Raw genomic sequence first — 24,239 nt, 5'->3', positions numbered from 1 at the left:
TTCCTATTTGTCTTTTTGTGTGATTTTCACAGTCACTTGATAGGTTATCGGTGAGGCAGATGTTAATCACCTGCCCAACGAAGAGGCCTGGCACGATGTGTTCCTAGTCCCTGAGAGTGGCAGCTCTTCTCATTCCCTGCCTTGTGCCTCTTCGGAATTGCCTCTTTAGGACCACGGCATGCAGCTTACAGGGTGAGCACAGGATACAGTAACTGCAGCACTTCAGACTTTTGGTTGCAGGTAAGGAAGGTAAAGCTCATGAGCTGGTCTCAGCAAAAGGAAAATTGCTGGGTCATGTAATTAAAAATGTGTAGGGTAAAGCCTCATTCACACGTGGCTTAATCCAGAGTTCAGTGGCAAACTCAGAATCCAGCATCTCTTTGTCCTTTAGTTCTGCTCTCCGTCTTTGCTCCATCTCACAGCTGTGTCCTCCCTTCATGGCTGTGCTTATCCTGAAGGCCTGCTTGTCTGACAGGGGCTTGAGGAGCTGTTCTCCAGAGGAGTACATGGCTTCTGAGAGGCAGCCATGCAGCTCACTTTGCAAAGATGCTATGGGGAAGAGTTCTTGGTTGATTTTTCCACCGCAGACTCAGAGGGAAATATTCTTGTAGCTATCCCTTCTACAATTTTTATGTTTTCTTTCTTTCTTTCTTTCTTTCTTTCTTTCTTTCTTTCTTTCTTTCTCTCCTTCTTTCTTTCTTTCTTTCTTTCTTTCAGATTTATGTGTTTATTTGAAAGTCAGAGTTAAGGAGAGAGGAATGGACACACACACACACACACACACACACACACACACACACACACATCAATTTTCTATCTGCTGGTTCACCCCCCAGATGGCCACAACAGCCAGGGCTGTGTGAGGCTGAAGCCAGGAGCTTCTTCTGGGTCTCCTACATGGTTGCAGCGGCCCAAGCATCTGGGCCATCCTTTGCTGCTTTCTCAGGCCATTAGCAGGGATCTGCATCCAGAAGTTGAGTAACTGGGACACAAGCTGGTGCCTGTGTGGGATGCCAGCATCACAGGCAGCAGCTTTACTTACTATGTCACAGCATCAACACTGCAAATGTTTATTGAGGACCTTGTGTGTGCTAGTGGCTTACAGGATAAGAAGACCCAACTCCTGACCTTAGGGAACTCGGGGCGAAGGAACAGCTGAGCTAGTAGGACTATTCGGAGTCAAGTGTGAGCTGTGTGCTCTTTAGTGCTTGTCATGATGACTTGGGAGGTTGGACTTCCTGGTGCGTTCATGCTGGTTATTTATGCCTGCTTGCCCAGCTTTCTTGCACTGGATATAGTTACCCTGGGTGGCCCTGATGGCATTGGTGTTATCCTTGGAGAGACAGTACAATGTGGATGGGCCATTATTAGTCTTATTCCAATTTCCTGGTCTAAAGCCTCCAGAGCTGGTCAGGATGGCCTCAGAGTCCATGCTGGGAGGGTGTGGGGGCCAGATGCACACACTAAAGCCTTAGCGAGTGCACTGAGGAGTGTGCCCCAGTGCTGGTGGCTCGGCTCCTCCAGCCATGCTGTTCTCTTGTGGACAGAAGGCCAGCGTCCACAGCTGGAGGGACTTTGCTGAAGGAAGTTAAGGCAGGGCTGGAATTAGTTTCCATGGTGAGCTCTGTGATCGGGTTCCCTCCTGGCTGCTGCCGTGGTTTCTGTCCGTGATGAGCCCAGCATTCACTCAGCGTGTTGGCGATGGGGCGTTGGTGGAAAGTAAGACCCGTGTGGAGCGAGTTAACTTGGTAAGGAGAGCGGGCCACTCTGCCTTTGGCTCCAGTGTCAGATATGGGAACTTGGCTGCACAGGGAGACGGGTGTGAGTGTTGGTGCCGAGTGCAGAGTCTGGCGCTCGGGCCTTTACCCTTTCATGTTTTCTTATCCCAGCTGGTCTGAGTTGACTGTAAGGATTGCCTTTCACTCTGTGTGCCCGGTGGTAGTAAAATAAACCATACACGGGGCTTTCATTTTTGCTTCAGTTAAAACTATTGCCCTTCACTTTTACAAAATCATTTATTAAAATTGAAACCCTAGGGGGAAAGCTTCATGACATTGGATTTGGCAATGATTTCTTGGATACAAAACCAGAAGTAGAGACAACAAAATAAAACAGAGACTAATTGAGCTTCATCCAAATGAAAAAACCTTGGTGCATCAAAGTCATCATCATCCAAGTTGAACGGGAGCCTGGGATAGGCGTTCAACCTGACAACCTGCACCCCACATTTGAGTTGCTTGGGTTTGATCCCTAGCTCTGGCTTCTAACTCTAGCTTCTTCATAATTCAGACTCCAGAGGGTAGCAGTGATGGTTCACAGAGTTGGGTCCCTGTCACCTGCTGGGGAGACCTGGGTTCAATTCCCTGCTTCTAGTTTGGTTCCCCTTGGTTGTTTATGTGCATCTGGGAGAGGAAACCAGTGGATGGTAGCTCGCTCACACTCTCTTTGTACCTCTCAAATTTTCTTATAAATAGGTACCTTATAGAATGAGAGAAAATGTTTACAGATCACTTATTTAATAATAAATTAATATTAGAGACTATGTAGAGAAAACTGTTAGAGTTCAACCAAAGCCAAACAACCTGATTGAAAAGTAGATAAAGGGATAAAGGACTTAGTCATACGCTTCTCCACAGACAATATGTAAATGGGCAATAAGCCCATGAAAATGTGCTTGACTCAGTAATTAGAAACATGCGAAGGAAAGCCATATGAGTTGCCACCTCACACTCATTAGGATAGATATTTTCCCAAAAGAAAAAAAAAAAAAGCAAAACAGAACCCTTGGTGCCACTGTTGCGGATGTAGTGCTGCTATAGTACGAAACATCTCCAATGTTAGCCAGAGAATTACCGGGTGATCCAGCAATTCCACTTCTGCTTGTAGACCCAAAAGAATCGAGAGCAGGGAAATGAAGAGATACTTGATTGCCCATTGCCTTTGGCTACTATTCACAATAGCTACAAGGTGGAAGACCCAGTGTCCATCAGCGGATGAACAGTAAATGTGGTACTCAAACATGGTGGAGCACTGCTCAGCCTGCAGGAGTAAGGGAATCCTGTGACATGCTATGACACGGGGACATCAACTCAGAGCACACGAGAATGGACAGACTCGGTCCCAGACAAATACCATGGGTGGGGACGTTGGGCTGAATGTTCATTCACGTTTGGATGCACATGTCCCACACTGGCATCCCTGGTTCAGGTCCCTTCCACTTCCAATCTCTGTTTCTTTCTTCCTCCATGCCTTTCAGATAACATAAATAAAAATCAAAATTTAACACACCATGAGTCCCATAGGATTCCACTTATATGGAGTATTTAGAGTGGTCAAGTTTGTAGAGGCGGGAAATCAGCATGATACTTGCTAGGAATTGGGAGAGGAGGGCTGGGAGTTAGAGTATATCATGGTAGAGAATTTCAGGCGCAACACCAAAGTGGGTCAAAGAGTAAAGTTGTGTAATTTGTATTTTACTGCATCCTTCTAAAAGCTAGGTTTGGGGGATTTTCTTGAGGATTCTTTGAAAATACTGGCTGATAATGTGTTCCTATTGCAGCTCACTCAGAACTCCCCTGGGGCTCTGGAAGTGGTAGCATTTGGTTGAGCTGAATTCAGCTATGTGCTCTTTGGTGACTATGCAAGAGGTTTAGCAGTTCTCTGAAAGCAGGCAGTGTGTCCCTGCTCTCATCCAGGGTGTTTATGCCAAGCCAGGGCCCGATGCCTCCTCCGTAGGCCTTTTCTTCTTGCTATGCATGTCTCTTGTGATAAGCCTTTTCCAGACTGTAGGAGCCCTTGGGTATTTTACAGTGTTAGTTGTTCACCAAGCAAGACCCCCTAAATGGCACTCAGCTGCTTGGGATGCACAATTGAAGGCAAGGGAGGCCTCCAGGTGCCGCTGAGACACCTTGGCAAGAGGAGTTGGGTTGTCTGCCCTCCAGGAACTTGCTGTCTCTTTCTGGTATAATCAGATTAATCTAAACAAACTCTTGAATTCATCTCAAGCAAATCACTCAGTGAATATTCATGTCTGTGTATACAAATGTGTATCCAAACCCATTGCTCTCTAGCAAGAAGAACATTTGATACTCATAGCACATGGCAGAATTAAAGTATAGTGCATTTAAAATTTTTATTTCATTTATGATATTGTTTACACAGTTAACAAAGATGCTTGTCATGAGGACCACCGATCAGGGTGGAGAGGGTTGAGGCATGGGGGAAGGTGGGGGGACAAATTCTTCCACTTTTTCCTTTCTTGCCTTTTCTCCTATATCTGGGAGGGAGGAGGGGAGGACCACTTCTAGCTGCCAAACTACATCAATACCCTGAAATGGGGGATGTCCACTTGATGTCGCAATGCATGTTTTGATTAGTAGAGTTTTAGAAGAGATCTAGGTAAAGGCTCATAGCAGTAGGCCAGGTGAGATGGGCCCACGGAGAGGGCTGTACTGTAGTCCTCTCATAACGTGGATGCACTTAGGCTCCGATTTAGCTCTCAGCTGCCTGCAGCCAAGTGGAATGCTTAGGAGCCTCAGTGCTTGCTAAAAGCAGGACTATGGCTGAAGGAAGCCAGGCTTCTCCTGGTTCTTGGGTCCGAGGGCAAGTTTTCCCAAGTTCTTGGGAAGCAGAAAAGGGGCTGCTCCATGAGGTAGGCCCTTGGAACAAACTCAGCTCTGACTTGGGTTCTAAGATTCTCAGGAGGCACAGTGACTTAGAACAGGTAGGTAGGGGCAGTGCTCTGGGGGTAGGGAATAAACCCTCTGGCAAGGGTTGGCAGATTGCCCTTCAACCATCCTCAGGTGTGTATGACTTGGATGGACGTTAGTCAGCTGGCAAGGCACAGGATGCTTCTTTGGCTAGGGCCCGCTCTTCTGTGTTGTGGAGTAAGGATGCATCCCTGTATTTAATGCACCCGAATGGAAGCAGGTGCACTCAGCATTCTTCTACAAAAAATAAGGAGCTAATCCAGAATTTGAGCTTGAATAAGGGCTCCATTCATCTCTTTACAATCACCCAAGCCTGTGCCAGAGAGCAGGGCCAGATTTTCCATAGAAAACCATTCTTTAGTCAGCTGTAACACCTGAACAAATAATAAGCAAAGCTTCAGAATTCCATTCTGGGAAGCCTGGGGATCATTAAGTATTTCTAAGTAACAGTTACCGATCTCTATTCTTAGCCAAAGGAAATATACATGGATAAGATGTTGAACTTCAAGCTAGTTTTATTTTTGGAACTGTGCCCCTAAGAAATTAAATGATGTTGCTTGTCATGTAGTGTAATGTGGTCCAGGATGTTCAGGTAGACTTGTCAAAAAGTATGATTTGGACATTATAGTTCATATTGGGCCATTTTCCCCAAAGGTGGTTAGATTTTCTTGTTGTTATTGTTGAGGCTAATCCTGGAGTCTTGACAGTAAAGAAGAATCTACTTACATTTCCATTCTCACGAGCAACAAGCAAACGTCTAGATCATCCACAAGTGGTTCCTGGTGGTGAAGAGTCATGTTAAAGAAAGCATATCCCTTAGTTTCCCTCATTTGTGTAATGAGAGTACTAACTGTGTCTATTTTACAAAGTAATGACGGAGTTTAAATATGTCGAAGTATGGTGCTGGCATTGTGGCACATGTTAAGTCACGGCCTACAGTGCCAATACCCCATGAGTTCCTGTTCAAGTCCTGGCTGCTCCACTTCTGATCTAGCTTCCTGCTAATATACTTGGAGAGGCAGCACAGGGTAATGAGGGGCCCCAGTGTCCATTTGAGAAATCTAGATGGAGTTCCAGGCTCTTGGCCTCGGCCTTGAACAGTTCGGCTGTTGAGGCCATTTGGGGAGTAAACCAGCGGATCTCTGTCTCTGTAATTTTGCCTTTCAAATAAGTAAATTAAGAAAAGAAAAGCATAAAAAGCAGGTGGAACAGTGTCTGGCATATGCTTGTAGTAAGCACTTGTGTACCTTAGCTGATATTTTTTATTATTATTATTTTCCATGGTATAGTTTTGTAGGTTTAGTAACTCATCACTCCTACCTTTCTTCTGTCCTCGTTGCCCCTCCTGCCATTCCCCAAAGTCCCTTAGCAGAAAGTTAAACTTTCTGCTATTTAAATGTCTCATGATGACATGATAGGTTTAGGCAAAGGAAGGAAATCTAATGTTGTCCTGTAAAGGTTTATTTAAATATTTCCTTGGGAGTCATGCTTTTATTTGGAAGTAGAGACACATACTGTAGAATGTCTTTGTTTCCTGGTATTTAGCTGGTATGCTTTTTTTTTTTCAAGTAAATATTTATTTTCCTTGGAAAGGCAGATTTATAGAGAAGGAGCCAGAGAAACTTAGGAAGCAGTAAGAGATGATGGCCTAGGTTTTACTCTGAGTTTTTCCACTTTGGGGCTTGCCAGTTTATAGCAGGAGCCGGTAGACTGTCGGGCTCTGGGATACACTAGTCATATTGAGTATCATGCAGTTACAAGTCTGGGAAGTTTTCCCTGGGGACCTTGTTTAACTTGAGCATCCTGACAGCAAAGCTAGGAGAAGGTGGCTTTCAGCGAGGCAGGCCTGTGCTGGGTTTCTGGCTTGGCCCTAAAAGCAGAGGATGGGGCCCGGCACAATCGCCTAGTGTCTAAAGTCCTCGCCTGCTTGTGCCGGTATCCTGTATGGGCGTCTGTTTGTATTCCAACTGCTTCACTTCCCATCCAGCTCCCTGCTTGTGGCCTGGGAAAGCAGTAGAGGATGTCCCAAAGCCTTGGGACCCTGCAGCCATGTGGGAGAGCTGGAAGAAGCTCCTGGCTCTTGGCTTTGGATTGGCTCGGTTCTGGCTGTTGCAGCCGTTTGGGGAGTGAACCAGTGGACAGAAGATCTTTGTCTCTGCCTCTCTTCTCTGTAAATCTGACTTCCCAATAAAAATAAACAATCTTGAAAAAAAAAGCAGAGGACAGGTACCTGGTACCTGCCAGCAGAGTTGTTAGCAGGAGTTTAAATAAGAGAATCCCCCCAAAATAATTAGCATTGTGCTTAATACAGTATTTGGAATTAGGATTGGTGTACTTTAAAGTTAACTCTTTTTAAAAAACTTTATTATTATTATCATTTTATGATACAGTTCCATAAGCCCTGGGTTTTCCCTTCCTCCCTCCCGAAAACGCCCCTCACCCCCCACTGATTTCCTCTGTATCATTACTGTAGTATAGTTCTTCATACACAGTCATATGTCCATCATTGTGGGCATGGACAATGGTAGAAAGTCCAGCATCCTATTGTCAAGATGTAGTAAACAGTTTCATTGGGAGTCCATCTTTGATCTGGAAGTAGAGATGCATACTGCATTGTATCCTCACATTTGGATATGATAGTCTCTGTTACACAGTTACCGTACATCCCGTTAAATGAAAAGCCATAAACAAAATCAACAACAGGAAGAAAAATAGAAATTTACAATGCCATGAAATTCTCAGGAGGTTTTGCAGCCTGGCCGTATCAGGCCAGGCGGCAGCATCTCAAGGCAAAGGCTAAGACAGATGAGGGGCTATGTCGGGCTGTACCAGAGCAACCACTGGCATTCGTGAGATCTGTAGATGGGAATGGGTTGACTGGGGAGCTAAGGGGACACCCTAGCAGGGGTGTGAGTCCCATTTGTGAGTGCGAGGGCCAGGGTGGGGGCTGTAGTCTGGTCTGGATACGGTTGCAAGGTACCTCAGCACGAGTGTTAGTTGGGTCTGGGATGTGCAGGAGTGGGCTAAACTCCAGCACCCACTGGTTGAACGTAGGACAGACTAGGCTAGATCTCTGCTCCTGCTGAGCCGTGCGTGAGCTGTGTCTGGGTGTGGACCAGGCTTGGCTGGGCTGTAGCACCCAACAACAAGAACCGGAATGGGTGAGTACCGATCAGGAAAGGACACTGTTCCTGTGGGACAGGAGGTGGACTAAGTAGCGTTGGCCCATGGACCCACTGGTGTGCACATGATCTGGCATTGGGAGAGATCCCGATGAAGGAGTTTGGGAAACTCTTCTGTCAGGACACAGTCCCTAAAGATGAATGCAAGAACCGATACAGGGAGCAGCCCAGACCAGGCCAAAATATAGTACCCACTGTCATACATTTAACACAGGTTGGGGACAGGCCAGGCTGGGTCAGTTCACATCACCTGCTGGAGAATCTGAGTGCCAGAATGTACTGTGGGTCGGGCCAGGTCTGGATGCAATACCAGCCAGTCCACATTAAGGTTGGGACTTGGGGGGCTGGCAGGGCTGGGCTAGGTTGTAGCCCCCACCAGTGTGAGCTGGAATTGGGGGTGGGCCAGGCATGACCAGGCTATTGCACCCACTGGCAAATGCCAAGGTGGGGCAGGCTGTGCCAGACTGAGCTGTAGCACCCAGCCAGCACATGTGAAACTCTGAGGGTGGTGGGGATGGACCCAATGAGGGGGTTGCGGGGACCTCCTTATTGTGCCACTACTCCCACTGGTGAGCATGAGAGCTGGGATGGGGGCAGACCAGGCCAGGTAGGGCCACAACATCTGCTGGCCTACTTGTAAGCTGGATCAGGGAAAGGCCAGGCTTGGCTGACTGTACCTCCTGGTACATGTATAAACCAGAGTGGTTGTGGGTTGATTGGGCTTTGCTGCAGCATCAGCTGGCAGATGCTGGTACAGGGAGCATATTCTGTAAGGTGCAGACATGGTTAGACAGATGGTGGCACCTGCTGGCACCAGTGTGGACTGGATAGTGGGGCTGGTTGGGATGAACTGGGCCTCAATGCCCAGTAACATGTACGAGAGACAAATGGGATATGGGACAGACAGAACCAGTCATCTGTATATACTGGCAAGCACAGGAACCAGGGTAGGGGGCGGTCCTGGTGGTGGTTATTGTGGATCACTCCAATTAGACTGTAGCTCTGATTGGTTTGCATGAAGGCCGAGCATGTGGTGGGCAGGATTGGGCTGGGCTCCAACATCCATTGTGTTGTGTAAAACACGGGGTTGGAGAGAGAACTGACCCAGCAATTGCAACAACCAGTGTGTGTGTAGGCTGATTTAGGTGACAAACTGTGCCAGACCCTGAATTGGCAAACACACACAAGAACCAGGTCTGGGATGACCAGATGAGGTTTCTTTGGCAATTTCCTACCAACTAAACCACTGGACTCAGAACCCCAACCATGGAGAGAATTGCAGTTTCCATGGTCTGACCATGGAGTGCATGTGTCAGAGCTGTGCCTCCTCAGTGGCTCAGATGGAGCAGTGGACAGCATATACAAATGTACATGGAGGATGTGGCAGTACATTGGAGCCTCCAGATAATACCTGGTAAAATGGCAGAGGGCAGAGGACAGAACAAATTGATCAACTACTCCAACCAAGCGTTGAATATCAGGACAGACAGAGACTATAAGTTGGACCATAGCAGCCAGTGGATTCTGGAGAGAACCAATTGGAAAGGCTGATTTACAGAGAAAAGGACAGACAGGGAGAGAGAAAGACACCCTTCATCTGCTGGTTCTCTTCCTATATGGTTGCAACTTTTAGAGCTGGGCCAATCTGGAGCCAGCAGCTTCTTCAGGTCTCCCGCATGGATCTTAAAGCCTGAGAAGCAAAAGCCGCAGTAAATCAGGTCTCCAGGCCAGCCTTTCATATGCATGTTCATGTGCCACACAATTAACTTGTACAAGGTGATCTTTGTTATTTTCCCAATCCAAAAACTAGAAGGCCAGAACCCAAGTTGACCAAACATTGGCCTTTCTAGTTAAAAAAAATTCTTAACAACCCTAAAATACATAGAAGATAACCTGTTTAAGATAAGTAAAAGAAGCACAAAAGTGGAAAAAAATCAAAAAAACAAAGTCCAATTTTCAAAAGGAAAAAAAATGAGTTGTACATTTCATGAAAGATAAAGTAAAAGCAGACATGTTTTTTTAAAAAGGCATGAAAAATGTAAGGCAAGTACTCAAAACAGTGAAAAAGAACTGCCTACTAAAACAGGACAGAGCTGTAACATTACAGAAGGCTTAAAATCAAGTGGGAGTGAGTGCTTGTTCTGCAGTTAGAGTGCCCAGACACCTGCGTCCCACATTGGGGTGCCTGAGTGTGAATCCCACCTCTGATTTCCCTTCTGTAGCTCCCTGCTAGTTCCAGCGGATTCATGGGAGGCAGCAGTGATGGTTACAGTGCTTCAGTCCCAACCTCCCCTCAAGGGAGACCTGGGTAGGATCCAAGGCTGCCCAGTTCTGCCATTGTAGTCATCTGAGAGTGAACCAGAGGATGGGCACACACTCTGTCCCTCTGGAAGTAAATAAAATTCTCAGCAGAGAGCCTGAGCAATCAAGTGACTGGCTCCTGTGTCCTAATAACCCTCAGAACATTATATATATTTTTTCTTCTTGTATATTTTAGGGACAAAATTGATCCCAGTTATTCAAATATTTGAGTAAATTCAATTTCCTATATATTTCCTTGCTATTTCTCCATATTCACTGTTGCCACTAAGTTCAGGCTACCATTTTATTGCTCCTTAAGTTAATTTCATGTGGCCATTGTGTTGTTATTGTGTACTTTCCATTTGCTGGTTCACTATCTAGCTGACTGCAGTAGTCAGGGCTGAGCCAGGCTGAAGTCTGAAGCTGGATACTCTATCCAGATTCTCGAGGGGGATCCCAGAGACCCAAGTCCTTGAGCCACCTGCTGCCTTCCAGGATGTGTGTGATTACCAGGAAGCTGGCTCAAACGCAGAGGAGATAGGACTAGAACCCATGCTTTTTGATGTGAGATGTGGGTATACAAAATGGTGGCTTCACTCCAGTGCCAAACACGCCATCCTCCCTTCCCCCTAAGTCTTTTGAATATGCAGATTAATTCTTGTCAGTGATAACCCTCAGGCCTGTTCTAATTCCCTGATATGGCCCACAGTTTGCTCTCCACCACCCTGCCTACTTTTTTCTGCCCCATTCTGTCTCTGCTTGCTTTCAACTTCCTACAAAGGCACCAGGTTGGTTCTCTCCTCTGGGCCTCCATGCTCTGCTCTGCCTGAGACGCCACCCACTTGCATCTTCTCATTTGGACATTGGCTTTCACACACTCCAGGAAGGCCTGTCAGTCCTGTGCTGGTTTTCCATGAACTCCATCTGAGCTCTCACTTGATGGACAAAGGCTCCTTATGACATGTCGCTCCTGTTCATAGAGGTGTGTCCAGCATCGAGGGCAGTGCCTGGCACACAGGTAGTTCTTTATAAATGTTGTGTATGGAAAACCCGTTGGATGGGAAGCTCTCCATTCATCCTCCAAGAGTCACTGAGTTAACAGGGTATGGATCCCTGCAGAAATCTGTGAGCACCAGACGTTCCCACCCATTCTTATTTTTAAGTGCAAATCAAAGAATCATGGGATTGCGAGATGGGAGGAAATGTTTTTATCGCCTGCTTCTGTTTTCTTTCAGGCCATTCCTGTGTTTCTCACTTTGCACAATGTAGCTGAAGTGATCATCTGTGGGTGCCAGAAGTGTTTCTGGAAAGAGGTAAATGATCATTCAAACTGCTGTCTTCCCTTCCCCTGTGGTGCGTTTCCAAAGATGTACTTTTATTTTGCTGGCCCAGCTGTACAGTCTACCTTTTCCTGCCACCAGTTTCTGGCTCAAGACTGCCTGACAATGGTTGTTGATTTCCGGGGACAGGGTTATGACCCAGGTTTTGTGGGAATGGTTGTGGACCTGGGTGGGACTAAGCTCCAGGCCAGCGCTGACCCACCTGACCTAGACCTTGGGGAGGCACAGAAGAGTTTGCTGGGCTCTTGGAGAGGGGAGCAGGCCCAACCAGCCGGTCCCAGCACCACAGACACATGCAAGGCAGCCTCAGGTGCTCTGTGTATTAGCTGTGATGGTCAGTGTCGTTGATGGGAGTTGTAATTGGCACCCTTTTCTGGGAGCTCCTTGTTTCCTGGCAGTTGTCTTCCTTCTCCGCTTTGGGAACTTTTAAACTACGGAGAGGATAGCTAGCCACTTCAGACCACACATTGTCTAGGTGGGCAGCAGAAGGAGGTTTCCTAGTTGACTAAAGCCACAGCCATACTCCTCCTGCCACCTGCCCCTCATGGGTGGTTCCATCATGTGGCCCCCTCTCCTCTGGCCTGTGTATTGAGCCTTCCCGACTGTTGGGCCCAGAGACTTGCTCAGTGTTCTCAGTGGTACCAGGATGGAAATGGCTCTAGAAGGTCTGGCTCATGTCACCCAGGCTGGATAGGGCATGTCTATCAAACCTACTCTCATATGGGAAAACCAACAAGCTCTTTGCCCATGCACCCACTCCAATTTCCTTTTCGTTTTTTTTTTTTTTTTTAAAGATTTATTTATTTTATTGGAAAGGCAGATACACAAAGAGGAAGAGAGACAGGAAGATCTTTCATCCAATGACTCACTCCCCAAGTGACCACAATGGCCGGTGCTACACTGATCCCAAGCTGGGAACCAGGAACCCCTTCCAAGTCTCCCACGCGGGTGCAGGGTCCCAAGGCTTCCTCCCTCTCTCCTCTCTCCCTTCCTTCCTCTTTCCTTCCTTCCTTCCTTCCTTCCTTCCTTCCTTCCTTCCTTCCTTCCTTCCTTCCTTCCCTCTTCTCTCTCTTTCTCTTTCTTTCTAGAAGGTGCATAGTATTTATTTATTGTAAAGATTTATTTATTTATTCTACTGGGCCTGGCGCAGTAGTCTAGTGGTTAAAGTCCTTGCTTTGTACATTCCTGGATCCTGTATGTGCGACAGTTCTAATCCCAGTGGCCCCGTTTCCCATCCAGCTCCCTGCTTGTAGCCTGGGAAAGCAGTGGAGGACGGGCCAAAGCCTTGGGACCCTGCACCCACTGGGGAGACCCAGGAGAAACTCCTGGCTCCTGGCTTCAGACTGGCTCAGCTCCAGCCATTGTGGCCACTTGGGGAGTGAATCAGCAGATGGAAGATCTTCCTCTGTGTCTCTCCTCCTCTCTGTACATCTTACTTTCCCATAAAAATAAATAAATCTTAAAAAAAGTGGGAGACCTGAATGGAGTTCTAAGCATGGCTGAGTCCCAACTGTGGAGTGAATCAGCAGATGAACAGTCTCCATCTCTTTACCCCTCTGTATAACTGCCTTTCAAGCAACCAAATAAGTCTTTTAAAAACATAAATAACATAAAAAGACTCATATCTTCATGACTGTAGTAAGATGGAAGAAGATGTAAAAACACGGAGATGAGCACTCTGCCCATCATGCGTTCTTCTCTCCCTGAGGAAACTGCTGTGTCCTTCCAGATGTTGGCTTCTGGGCATAGAGAGGAATGTATTGACACAAGTGGCAGAATGCGCCCTGTTTTCATTGAACACTCTGTCAGAGTCCTTTATTTGTGTCATCGTTCCACAGTGGTGAAGCATAGTACACTGGTTAGTCCCTACTTGTAAAATGATTTCTGGTGTTTCAGTGTCAGCTTCTGCTCTGTCACAACAGTTGCTTTGATGTGGTCTCCATGCCCTTGGCCTTCCTATCATCCAGCTGAGATCCTTGTAGAACTGACTGCTCCTCCTAAGGGGTGCAATGCTCACCACCTCACAGGCCGTCAGATGGTGCACAAGGGCTGTTTTGTCCCTTAGGTCCATGTTTTACTAGCATTGATTATTTATCTATTTGTTTTGTTTACATGAGAGGCACAGACACCTCAGATGCCTGCACCAGCCAGGGTAGGGTCTGGGGAAGCTGGCACCAGGCACCCCAGGCGGGTCTCCCTGTGGGTGGCAGGGACCAAATCACATGCACTAACCTCTGCTGCCTTCCGAAGTGTGCGTCATTAGGAAGCTGCAGCCAGGAGCTGAGCTGGGGCTCCGGCTCAGGTCCTCAGATATGAGATTTGGGCATTCCAGGCTTAACCATGCGCCAAATGGCTGCTCCTGGAATCTGTTTTGGAAAGCTGGCCTCCTCAAGACTTCATTCCCAGGCTTTGGAAATAAACTGTCTATGGCCTGCAGCTCATTTTCATCTACAGCTTGTTCTTTGTGTACAAACACGCGCGTGTGTGTGTGCGCACACACACACATAGTTTGTCTATAAGGTAATATGAAACTAATGGAATTAGTCCCATTGCTTTGTGGATCTATTGATCACAGTGAGTATCAGAATACTACTGTTCATGAATTCAGCTGTTTGTGAGCCCTTAGGCTATTCATGGTAAATGCCAAGACTCCATGATTATTCTGCAGAAGCAGAGTTGCATGGAGGAGCTGGTGTTGGACTGATTCCTGTAGAACATCAAGTAGCTGGACCAGTGGCATAGGTCAGGCAGGACTGACTAGCAGGGAGTGTGCTTGGAAGGAGCAGGGAAGATGTCCCCAGAGGCTGGATCTCTGCTGAGTCACACAGGCTGGCTAGGGTGAGGAGAACCGGCACTCCAGACAGGTTGAGGGAACAACGAATGAAGGTCAAGGGCTTAAGGGACTCCAGGGCAGATGGAGGTCACTGCAGGACTGATGTGAGGACTTGTTGCCCTGCGACCTGGAGCAACGTCCCAGATAGCTCAGTGCCTGAATGCCCTCGTCTGTGACACATAACCCATGCCTGTTAACTAGCCTGTAGTTCTGGCTCACTCTTGGGACAACAGTCATCTCTGGCTTCTCCTCCTCCCTGCACTAAGGCCAACAGCTTGCCAGGTGGTAGCACAGTCGCTGTGGTGCCCTGTGCTCTGCCGAGTGCCAGAAAAGATGAAAGATTGAAGAAGCAGCATGCTTCTCCAAAGCAGAGTGCTTCACAGAGAGATCTTGTTTATGGAAACAGTGAACATCTGCTTGTTCAATAACAGAGGAAAACTGAAGATCACCTTCATTGCAAACCATACTTGCTTCTCTTGGCAGCTCTTTGGTTCTCAGCAGCGTGTTTATACTCATACTTTATCTAAACTTGTGTGTACTGAATCTAGCACTTTGTCCCTGACTAGCAAAATAATCCTTGTGAAATGTTCAAAAGTATTCAGCCACTCTACCTGTCCATTTCTTCTGTAAAAACTGAAAAATCGGTGTTACTTCCTTTATCAGATCTTCCTTCATGTAGAGGCACTGAGTCCCTGAAACTGACTGACGGAATGGACTTGAGAAGGTTACAGTCCAAATTACTGTCTCATCCCAGGCCATTTAGATGTCAACTTCAAATTCTTCCGTTCTCTCCATTTTTCTCCTCTCAGAGATCTTCCATCCTCTGATTCACTCCCCCAAAGTAACCACAGTGGTTGGGGCTGGGACAGGCTGATGCCAGGAGCTTGGAAGGCCGTCTGAGTCCCCAACATGGACAGCAGTGTCCCAAGCACTTGGGGCATGTTTGGCTGTCTTCCCAGCTGCATCAGGAAGGAGCTGGATTGAAAGCAGAGCAGCCACGACTCAAAGTCATGTTCTGATATGGGATGTTTGCATTGCCATTAGGTAGCAGCCCAATCCACGTGCTACAATACCGGTGCTGCTGTTTGCTTTTCACATCACGTGAGGTAAATTCTAGGATTGCTTAGATGTGGAGCTGAAGGAATGCATGGCTTATTTAGAGACATATCTAGGACGTAAACTGAACAAGAACTTAGTTCCTTTCCGGGTGTAGGCTGCGTCTGTTTGCTTCTCCCTCCCCTGTGCCTAGTGTGTAAGGGTTTTGAAGACTTGGCCCAATGGTGTTTATTTTTCACAAGTAAATGTAGCTCTAATGGTGAGAGCGCTTTGCTGGAGTGACTCAGCGTTGGGACCGAGTCAGCCTTCACTTGGTACAAGCTGAAAACGCTTCAGTAAATCTGAAAGTGCCGTAAGCTGTTAAGCCCCCAGTAAACATACTCGTCATTCATTGGCCTCTAAGCTAAATGGTTTTTTTTCTTTTAAGGGGGAAAAAAAGTTTTTGAAGACTAATTGTGTCTCTCTCTTTACACACAGAAAACATCTCTTGCTAAGCTTTGCAGGTAAGTTTTTTTTTTTTTAAACATCCTATAAAACGTGAGCTTTAATTGGATTTTGTTAAACCATTTGTTGAAGATTTCTCCTCTGGTTGCTGAAGAGGAATCCATGTTTGCATTGTAAGCACTTAACATTTCTCTTTTGTGTTTTCTTTATCATTTACTATCACTCTTATTTTTGGCTGCGTTTCTTTATTCCTAAGCGGAAAACAAAATCAAGCCATGTATGAGTTCAGCTGTTGATGCCCAAACCTTTGTTAATAATTGTGAGGTACTGATGGAGAGTGAAAAGAACAAACACGGAAATGACCACAAATGTGTGAAGTAATATTTGTGGTTCGCTGGGTCTGTGAGCTTTCCCAGTGGGAGGAACACGAACTTGTGCCCTCTGGGATCTGACCCATAGCCCTGGACGGCAGCACAGTGACGGTGGGGCAGATGTCTTGGCCCTCCGAGCCCCAGGTTCTTCGGCTGGACTCTCCTGCAGAGCCCTCCTGCCTCTGCCCTGCTCGTCTTGTTCCCGGGCTGCCTCCCTCCTCTGCAAGAGCTGTAGACAGAAAACCAACACACAAGCTGTGGAACGTGGATTGAGGATTTTTGCTTGCTTAGGAGATTTCTGGGCTTTCAGCCAGTTCTCCCCTCTATCTTACCCTTACGCCTTTATTCTGTCTTTATTACAGGCTGCAACTTGAAAGAAAGAAAGAATGAACAAAAAAAAATGTTTACTTATTTGAAAGAGTTACAGTGAGAGAGGAAGAGACAGAGAGACCTTTCCATCTGTTGATGCATGACCCAGATGGCCACAACCATCATGTTGATGTCAAGAGCCAGGAGCTTTTTCTGAGTCTCCCAGATGAGTGGCAGAGGTCTAAGCAATTGAGCTACCTTCCACTGCTTTCCTAGGCACATTAGCAGGGACTGGATGGGGAGTGGAGCATGCAGGACACAAACCAGCGCCCATATGGGATGCTGGTGTTGCAGGTGGTAGCTTTACCCACTACTCCACCCTGCAGGCCTTATCCTTTTAGAAAAGTGATTAGCAAGTGTTCATGAGGGCATTTTAGTTCACTAATGCCTGAAGCAGTCTGATATTGCCCAAGCTGAGTATGGTAGGAAACGAGATGACTCTTTCACATCTGGATCTCCTAGTTTCCTGCATCCCTAAGGGGCCATGTGTCTGACAGACTCTCTAGTGCTTAGTCTCTGTGGGTGGTGGAATGCCCTGAATGTTCCCAGACCTTGTAGTACACACTAAGCCCACTAGCATCCCCGCTCTCCTGCCCCTGGGACTTGCCTCTTCCTGTGCAGTGCCGGGAAGACCCCAGACCGTCTCTGTTCCTCACATGCTTCTCTTGATCTCGGGTTCTCCTCCAGGATGTTTGTGTGTGCCTCAACAACGAGCAGGGCAGTAGGGGGAAGGTGGGCTGGAGGAACTCCCTGAGCTCAGGCTGTGGCTTGCTGTTTGCACTGTCCCAGACTGGGCCTGGCTCCCAGGGTTTCCCCAGGCTGGCCCTCTTCCCTCTGGCCTGTGTCTGCATTGCAGGGTTTTCACAAAGTTCATGGAAAATATGCCTTTTGAAAAACTGTGCAGGGACCTCAACCTTTTTTGCACTGAAGTAAACATGTAGTTCCATTTGTCTAAATTTTTTCTAATTTTTTTTTTTATCTTTTAAAGATTTATTTGTTTGGGAGCCAGAGTTACAGAGGGAGAATGAGAGTGAGAGCGAGAGAGTGAGAGGGCGATAGAGATTTTCTGTCCACTGGTTCACTTCCCACGTGGCAAGAATTGCCAGGGGTAGGCCAGACTTTGGTAGGCAGGCCAAGAAGCTGCAGCTTCTTCTGGGACTCCCACATGGGTGGCAAAGATCCAAGCCCTTGGACCATTCTTGGCTGTATTTTCTAGACAATTGAATTGGTGCCCTCATAGGCACAGGTGGCAGCTTGACTCAGTACATCAGACTATTGGCCTCCACAAACCTGAAGTACTCTCATACATTTTCTTGCATTTGTAAAATGGAGAGAGAGAAAGAGAGAAAGAGAGAGAGAGGAAAAAGGAGAGAGAGGGGAGTAGAAGTACTAAGTGATAGTTTGGGTTTTCCAGTGCCTTCTTTTACAAGGAGAAAATGATTGAGGAGAGTTAGAGGCAAGTCTTTTGGAGTATGACATGCAACAGAAGAACCAGAAAGCCGTGATGACTAAACCAGATGCAAGTCGATTTTCTGATGAACGAAGGTCACTTTCTGAAAATTAATCTGTGATTGGCAGTGTGACGTGGCAGTGTTTTTGCAAGAGTTTTTTAAAGATGTATTTGTGTGTGTGTGTGTGTGTGTGTGTGTGTGTGTGTGTGTGTGTAAATTTCTAAATAGATAAAAACTGTATGGGAGAATGTAAGGACAGCTCCCAGCATTGCTTTAAAGCAAGGATCAGGCACCAGAGCATTTCCTCTGTAGAAATTTCAATATGTGGAAGAGATTGTTCTAATTATATATTTCTATCTGGGAAAAAAATTTAGACCAACAGAAAAATGTTAAGAATCTCTAGCCATGTACTGTCAGCTAGATCTTCCCAGTGATAACATTTCCACATTTGCTTTCTAGTCCTTTCCCCATGTGTATATGTACAGATACACACAGACAGAACACAAAGTCACATGTACATGGATAGTGCACAATGTGTGTAAGAATATCCAGCCAGCCTCCCACAGCCTGTATCGACAGATTCAACCAACTGAGGATCAAAAACACTTGGGGGAAAAAAGCCCCAAGATTTTTATTCTTCTTATCCCATCAAAAATACACTATAATAACTATACATGGCAGTTGCTTTCTGTTGGGTACCTAGAAATGGTGTGAGGTATAAGGGAGATATGTGTAGATTCTTTGTAGAGAGGATGGAGGGGGTGTATCCATTGTTTCATGGGCGGTTGTTAAATGCATGCATGTCTCAGCATTCTGTCACAGTTCAATTCAGATTCTGTATGTTGGCAGGAAGAGCACGTGAGGGGCGTTGTGTCCTTCGGAGTGCATTGTAGCAAGAGGCACATAACAGGTTCTGTGCCATTGCTGGAGAGACGAAGCTAGATGGAGGGCTTCAGGTGGTATACGAAGGGTCTAGTCCACATTCCATGACATTGTCATTTTTGTAACTAGTGACCTAGTCTGATGACCAACTTTCCACTCGGGCATTTTTGGGGATTGAGAGTGGCAAACAGTCTCCATTTACTAGACGTCTCACAGGTTCACTGTTGCCCTCAAGTGAGCCAGCATGGTTTCTGGATGACCCCTGACCCTGGACCATGGCTAGCTGTCAGCAGTGTGCGTAGGGAGCAGGATTCCCAACCAAGGGAGCTAGGCTGGTCTCGCAGGATCTTTGCTTCTTGCCAGCTCCAGTGGAGGTGCTTCAGCCTCTCCGTACACTCTGGACAGGCCTTCAGTGTTGGGAAGTGAAGCTGTGATTTTGTCTCCTCCACAGTGCCTTCTTCCTCCTGGCTGCCGCCGGGTGCCTTCCCTTCAGCGATGCCCAGGTAAGGCCAGGTGAACTCCTTTTGCCTTCCAAGTGTCTTTTGCCCTCAGAAGCTTGGCAGGTGCATGCAGAATTACCTAGCTCTTTGTCTTAGAATCAGGAAGACTTGGTCTCCACCCAGACAAAGCTCTCAGGTTGGTGCCTTTTGGCTGGCCAACAGCTTCACTTTCTGCCCAAGGTTGTGGTATGGCCTGGGGAACCCTGCGCTCTCTGTGCACTTGCAGGGCACTGTCATCCCTTGATGTGTGCCTGCCTGCTGATTTGAAAACTGGCGCCGAAGCCATGGCAGCCTTGGGCATGGAGGCAAAGCTTATGTTTCCTGTACTTCCAATGGCCTCATCTTTGGAGAGATTTTCACTATGTTATCCTCTGCTGAAGTTGTGCTTTCATCCTTAATTCTTTTATTTGTTTATTTTGTAGCAAGGGTGGGGTTGGAGATCTCTCCCAGCTGCTAGTTCACTTTCACTTCCCAAATGCCCAGCATAGACAGGGCTGGGCCAGGCTAGGACCAGGGACCCCTGGCATGGCGGCCTGCTGTAGGCTAGGCTCTGCGCTGTGTTTTGTCAAAGATCTCAAGACACTTCTGTAAGTGGGATTGTTATGATCTCCATTTCATGGCTCGAAAATATTGAGGTCTCAAAGGTGACCAGCTAACCAGTGAGTGGGCATTTTAGAATTCAACCCAGATTTTTCTGATGCTGGATCAAGACTCTGCTCACCACCCCTAAAAGGTAGAGGAGTTAGTTAGCAAGAGATGACAGGCTGGGAGCAACGCCATGGGGTTAAGCTTTCCTGAACACCTCTGATGTGCCTACCTCTCTCTGTGGAGGTGAGGGTGCATGGAGATGGAGAATAAAGGAACTGTGGCATCTGCCAGATGCTGGTGAGGTTTGTGGAGAATAACCAGAAAGGGAAATGGAGGGCCGGGGATCCCTGGGCTGAGCTGCAGGGGGGTGCGTTCATGCTTGGGAAAGACAGGTCACCCCTGCTCTCTGGGGCCGGGGTCTGTAGTGCAGCTGGAGGGCCTTTGCAGAGAGGTCTTTGGGCATCCTGAGTTGGGAACTGAGTGCAAGCTCCTGCTCTATGGGGAATGAAGACAGTCTCTTTGGGAAGGTGGCAGGCACCTGAGTGAGAGGAGGGCCGGCCAGGTGGGGAGCCCTTGCATGGCACTGTGCATTCATGACTCAGAGTTCTCATTGCCCTGCCAGGCCTGGTGTCTGTACCAACAGCTGTTGTTTTCTCTGTTCAATCTTGTCTTACAGTTCGATCCTGATGGGTATTTTTGGGCTGCCATTCACTTCCTCTGTGTTGGTAAGTGCTTAGAGAATGTTTACTTCACTGATTTGGGTTTATTACTTTGTTCTTATTGTATATTCACCTTTTCAGTGATCCCTGGACCAATAGGGAAATGAAATCCAAGGTGTCAAGGTTAAAATTTGATGAGTGTTTTGGGGATTTTTGTTTGTTTCTTTGTTTCTTGAGTTTTCACAAACGTTTCCATTTCCGGTCTAGTTTCCCTTTTTTTGTGACAAACATGAACTGACCCTGGTTCACGTTTTGCTTGCTCTGGTTTTCTGTTAGAATGCTGGTTCAATTGAGTTCCTCTAAAAATTGATTGGTGGGTGGGTGCAGCGGCAGGTGGGGGAAGGGAGCACAAAATAGCCAGAAATTGAGAGCAAAAAGCCCCTCAGTAGCAGAGGACACGCAACACACACAACTGAGTTTTGGAAGAGCCAGGTGATTGTACTTCAGATCCCATGTTGGGAGCGAAAACAGTGGCCCTCCCTGTGGACGCACGAGGCAGTGTATGGAAATCCAGGCTTTCTTCTCTGACGTGCGTCATGGCGTGGAAAGGCTCCTTCCTGCCAGCCAAGCCTGTGTTGACCATGAAGCCTTCTCTGCCCAGCTTGGCGCTGGTGGTCTGAAGGGCTATTGCACCTTTTGCCAGGGGCTTCCCGCCTTCCCATCCTGGAAACCAGCCCAGATGTGGCTGCTCTCTTGGCAGCTGTGTGTGACTCTCCAGGGGAAAAGGGAGCCAAGGTCCCTCTCCACGCAGACCTTGTTCTTCCCTGGAAATGTGGGATGTCCTGGGCCTTTGCACACATGGTGACCATGTCACTTCCTTTGCAGGGGCCTATGAAATAGTGCGAACATCCCGGAAACCCAGCGCCATAAGGTAAGCCTGTCCTGGCTGGTAAGTTGGTATTCAGTAAAAAGTGGTGTGTGTGTGTGTGTGTGTGTGTGTGTGTGTGTGTGTGTGTGTGTGGAGAATCCTCCAGCCAAAGATGCCACAGGCCTGCACACTTAGCCCCCAAGACTGCCTGGGCCCCTCCCAGCTGTGTCCACCAACTCCTGGGGCCAGCATGGTGGGCTTGACCCCCTGCTTCATGCAGGTGGGTTACATGATGGCACTGAGTGACATGCTGGTGGCAGCTGCTTGGACGCCACCTGACCACGTTTAGTCCAGAGGTGCAACTCATTGTTTTAATTCCCCTGGTGCCTTGTTCACCAGTCTCAGGGGGAGAACCAGAAGTCTTCCCGGTTCCCAACTCTGGGGTCAAATGAGGCCTTCGCTGTGGGTGATCCATGGAACAGCCTTAGTGACTAAATACAGGAAGATGAGGATTCTGGTCTCTGAGCAGCTACAGTGGTGAGGTCAGCTGCCCTGGAGTGGCCAGCTGGCTGGGGTGTGGGGGCCCGCCTGAGGGTCCAGGAAAGGAGACTGGAAGGGAAGGAGCAGAGGGGTCTACCCTTCCTAGAGCCGCTTTTGTGCTTTGGATAAATTGGGTTTGTAGCTAGAAGCTAAGAGGGCTGCCAGATAAAATACAGGATGCCCAGTTCAATTTGAATTTTAGATAAACCAGGGAATTTTTTTTTAAAATTCAACTATTCCCCATGTAGTAGTTCCTTGCACTAAAATGTTACTCTTGGTCTGAAATCCAAAATTATTTGAGTGCCCTGTAGTTTTGTTTATTATATATGGCAGCCAAGAAGCCTGTCTAGTGACCTGAGACAGTAGACACTCCTTTGCAAGTGGAAAATCTACATATGGGAACAGGTGAAAATGTTGGCCTGATGGTAAATTAGTTACCTGTTTTAATAATGAACCCAGTCCAGGTTTGAAGTATAAAGTACGCTTCTTCTGATTTATTGATAATTCACAAGAGTTGTAATATGGAGATAGAACTTATTTACAGAATAGTAACAATTTTATGAATGTAAAATACTTCTCTGTTCTTATGTTTTCTCTTTTTTTGCCCCCCTCCCTTATTCCTTAGTGACATTGACCAACAGTACTTAAACTATATCTTCAGGTAAAATTTTAATTTAATTCTAACATATTCAGCTATTTAATAAAAATGTAAATTTCAAAAAGCAACTCATATCCTTCTAGAGCTGATAAATTTTTATGTTCCAATAGTGGTTTGATTGGGGAACTCTATGCGAATATACCTCTCATAATCAAGTGAAATGATTTGTGAAATGACCAACATTGAGGAAACTAAATGGTAGTCTCGCCCTTGGACCAGACAAGAGGGGGCTCAATTTCCGAGGGTCACACTTCTCCCTCCGCAGGTGTAGCATCTGCAGGCCATGGGATAGATCCTCCTGGAGCCTACATCCATGCTTCTAGACTAGACCCCCGGTGCCCTTCCCCAAGTGGCCCTGAGCTGGATTCTACGTCTCTATGGGTCTGGGCCCCAAGTCATCCCTAGGCCCAACAGAAGTCCAAAGAGAGGTTATAAGGGGTGGGTGTTCACACATGTGGATGTGGAGTTCTTAGGGTGTTGAGGGAGCCTGCAGTCTAAAAAGAAGTGGGTGCAGGGAGCCAGAAGCTGTCCCGTGCTGCCATGTCCTGACATAAAGTTGCAGGAATCCACAAGAATTCTAGATTTCAAGGACATTTTGAGGGTATTTTTTTAAAGGACCAGCTTTGAAGCTTTATTTATAACTTTTAAAAAACCACTTAATTATTTTACTTGAAAGTCAAGAGTTACAGATAGAGATCTTCCATCTGCTGGTTTACTCCCCAAATGGCCATAATGGTCAGAGATGGGCTGGTCTGAAACTGGGAGCTAGGAGCTTCTTCCTGACCTCTCATTGGGAGCCGGAACCCCAACACTTGGGTCATCCTCTGCTGCTTTTTCAGACCATTGGCAGGAAGCTGTATTGGAAGTGGAGTGGCTGGGACTCAAACTGGCATTTACATGGGTTGCTGACGCTGTAGGTGGAGGGGTAGCATACTGTGTCACCACATTAGCCCCGTTTATTTATATCTTTTAAATAAGGTGAAAAGACTTCTATTAGTAGCATTGGCCCAAGTTGAGCAGAGGTTGGGACTCGCTGGATGTTGGTGGTTTCCACCTGTGTACCCCAGTGACCTGATTGAGCAACAAAGTGAGGCTTGGTGCTGGGAGCGCTGGTCATCCTGGTCATCCCATAAGGAGGTCTCAGGTACAAATATGTTTGGATGAAATTGGGTTTTGCCAACCTCCAGGGAAAGATAATTATGCTCAGAGTAAGGGTTCCATGTGAGCTGTACCCTCTTGATGCAAATGATGCTTCTAAGTATCTTCATATTGCTTAAAATGCCTTTTGGAAAGCCAGATTCACCCGGGCGTGGCTGTGGGCAGCTCCTGTACTCAGCTGAAAAGTGTCATGAGATCCACTCAGCCCATTCCCACGAATTGACTTTCACGAGACTCCTCTGGAAATGTAGAATTCTCTTGGTGTTTAAATGTTTTTCCTGACACTGAGCCGCTTGAGGAATAAGGGGAGATGCTCCCTTGTGTCCCTCT

General features: G+C 47.1%; 1 protein-coding gene across 1 annotated transcript in view; it reads left to right on the top strand.

Moving 5' to 3' along the window:
* Nucleotides 1-24,239, top strand: part of TMEM241 (transmembrane protein 241) — a 111,468-nt gene that overhangs the window by 28,945 nt on the left and 58,284 nt on the right. The window contains exons 5-10 of the mRNA XM_040984795.1: nt 11,428-11,505; nt 15,899-15,924; nt 19,390-19,441; nt 20,703-20,751; nt 21,571-21,616; nt 22,719-22,754. Of these exons, the coding sequence (XP_040840729.1) occupies nt 11,428-11,505; nt 15,899-15,924; nt 19,390-19,441; nt 20,703-20,751; nt 21,571-21,616; nt 22,719-22,754 (287 nt within the window). The remainder of the gene's footprint in view (nt 1-11,427; nt 11,506-15,898; nt 15,925-19,389; nt 19,442-20,702; nt 20,752-21,570; nt 21,617-22,718; nt 22,755-24,239) is intronic.

Source organism: Ochotona curzoniae, unplaced genomic scaffold (assembly GCF_017591425.1).
Source record: "Ochotona curzoniae isolate NIBS_2020 unplaced genomic scaffold, NIBS_Ocur_1.0 contig_43, whole genome shotgun sequence".
In the NCBI taxonomy this organism is placed as follows: Eukaryota; Metazoa; Chordata; class Mammalia; order Lagomorpha; family Ochotonidae; genus Ochotona; species Ochotona curzoniae.
The sequence above is the reverse complement of the archived record's forward strand: the minus strand, read 5'-3'. Positions and strand labels throughout refer to the sequence as shown.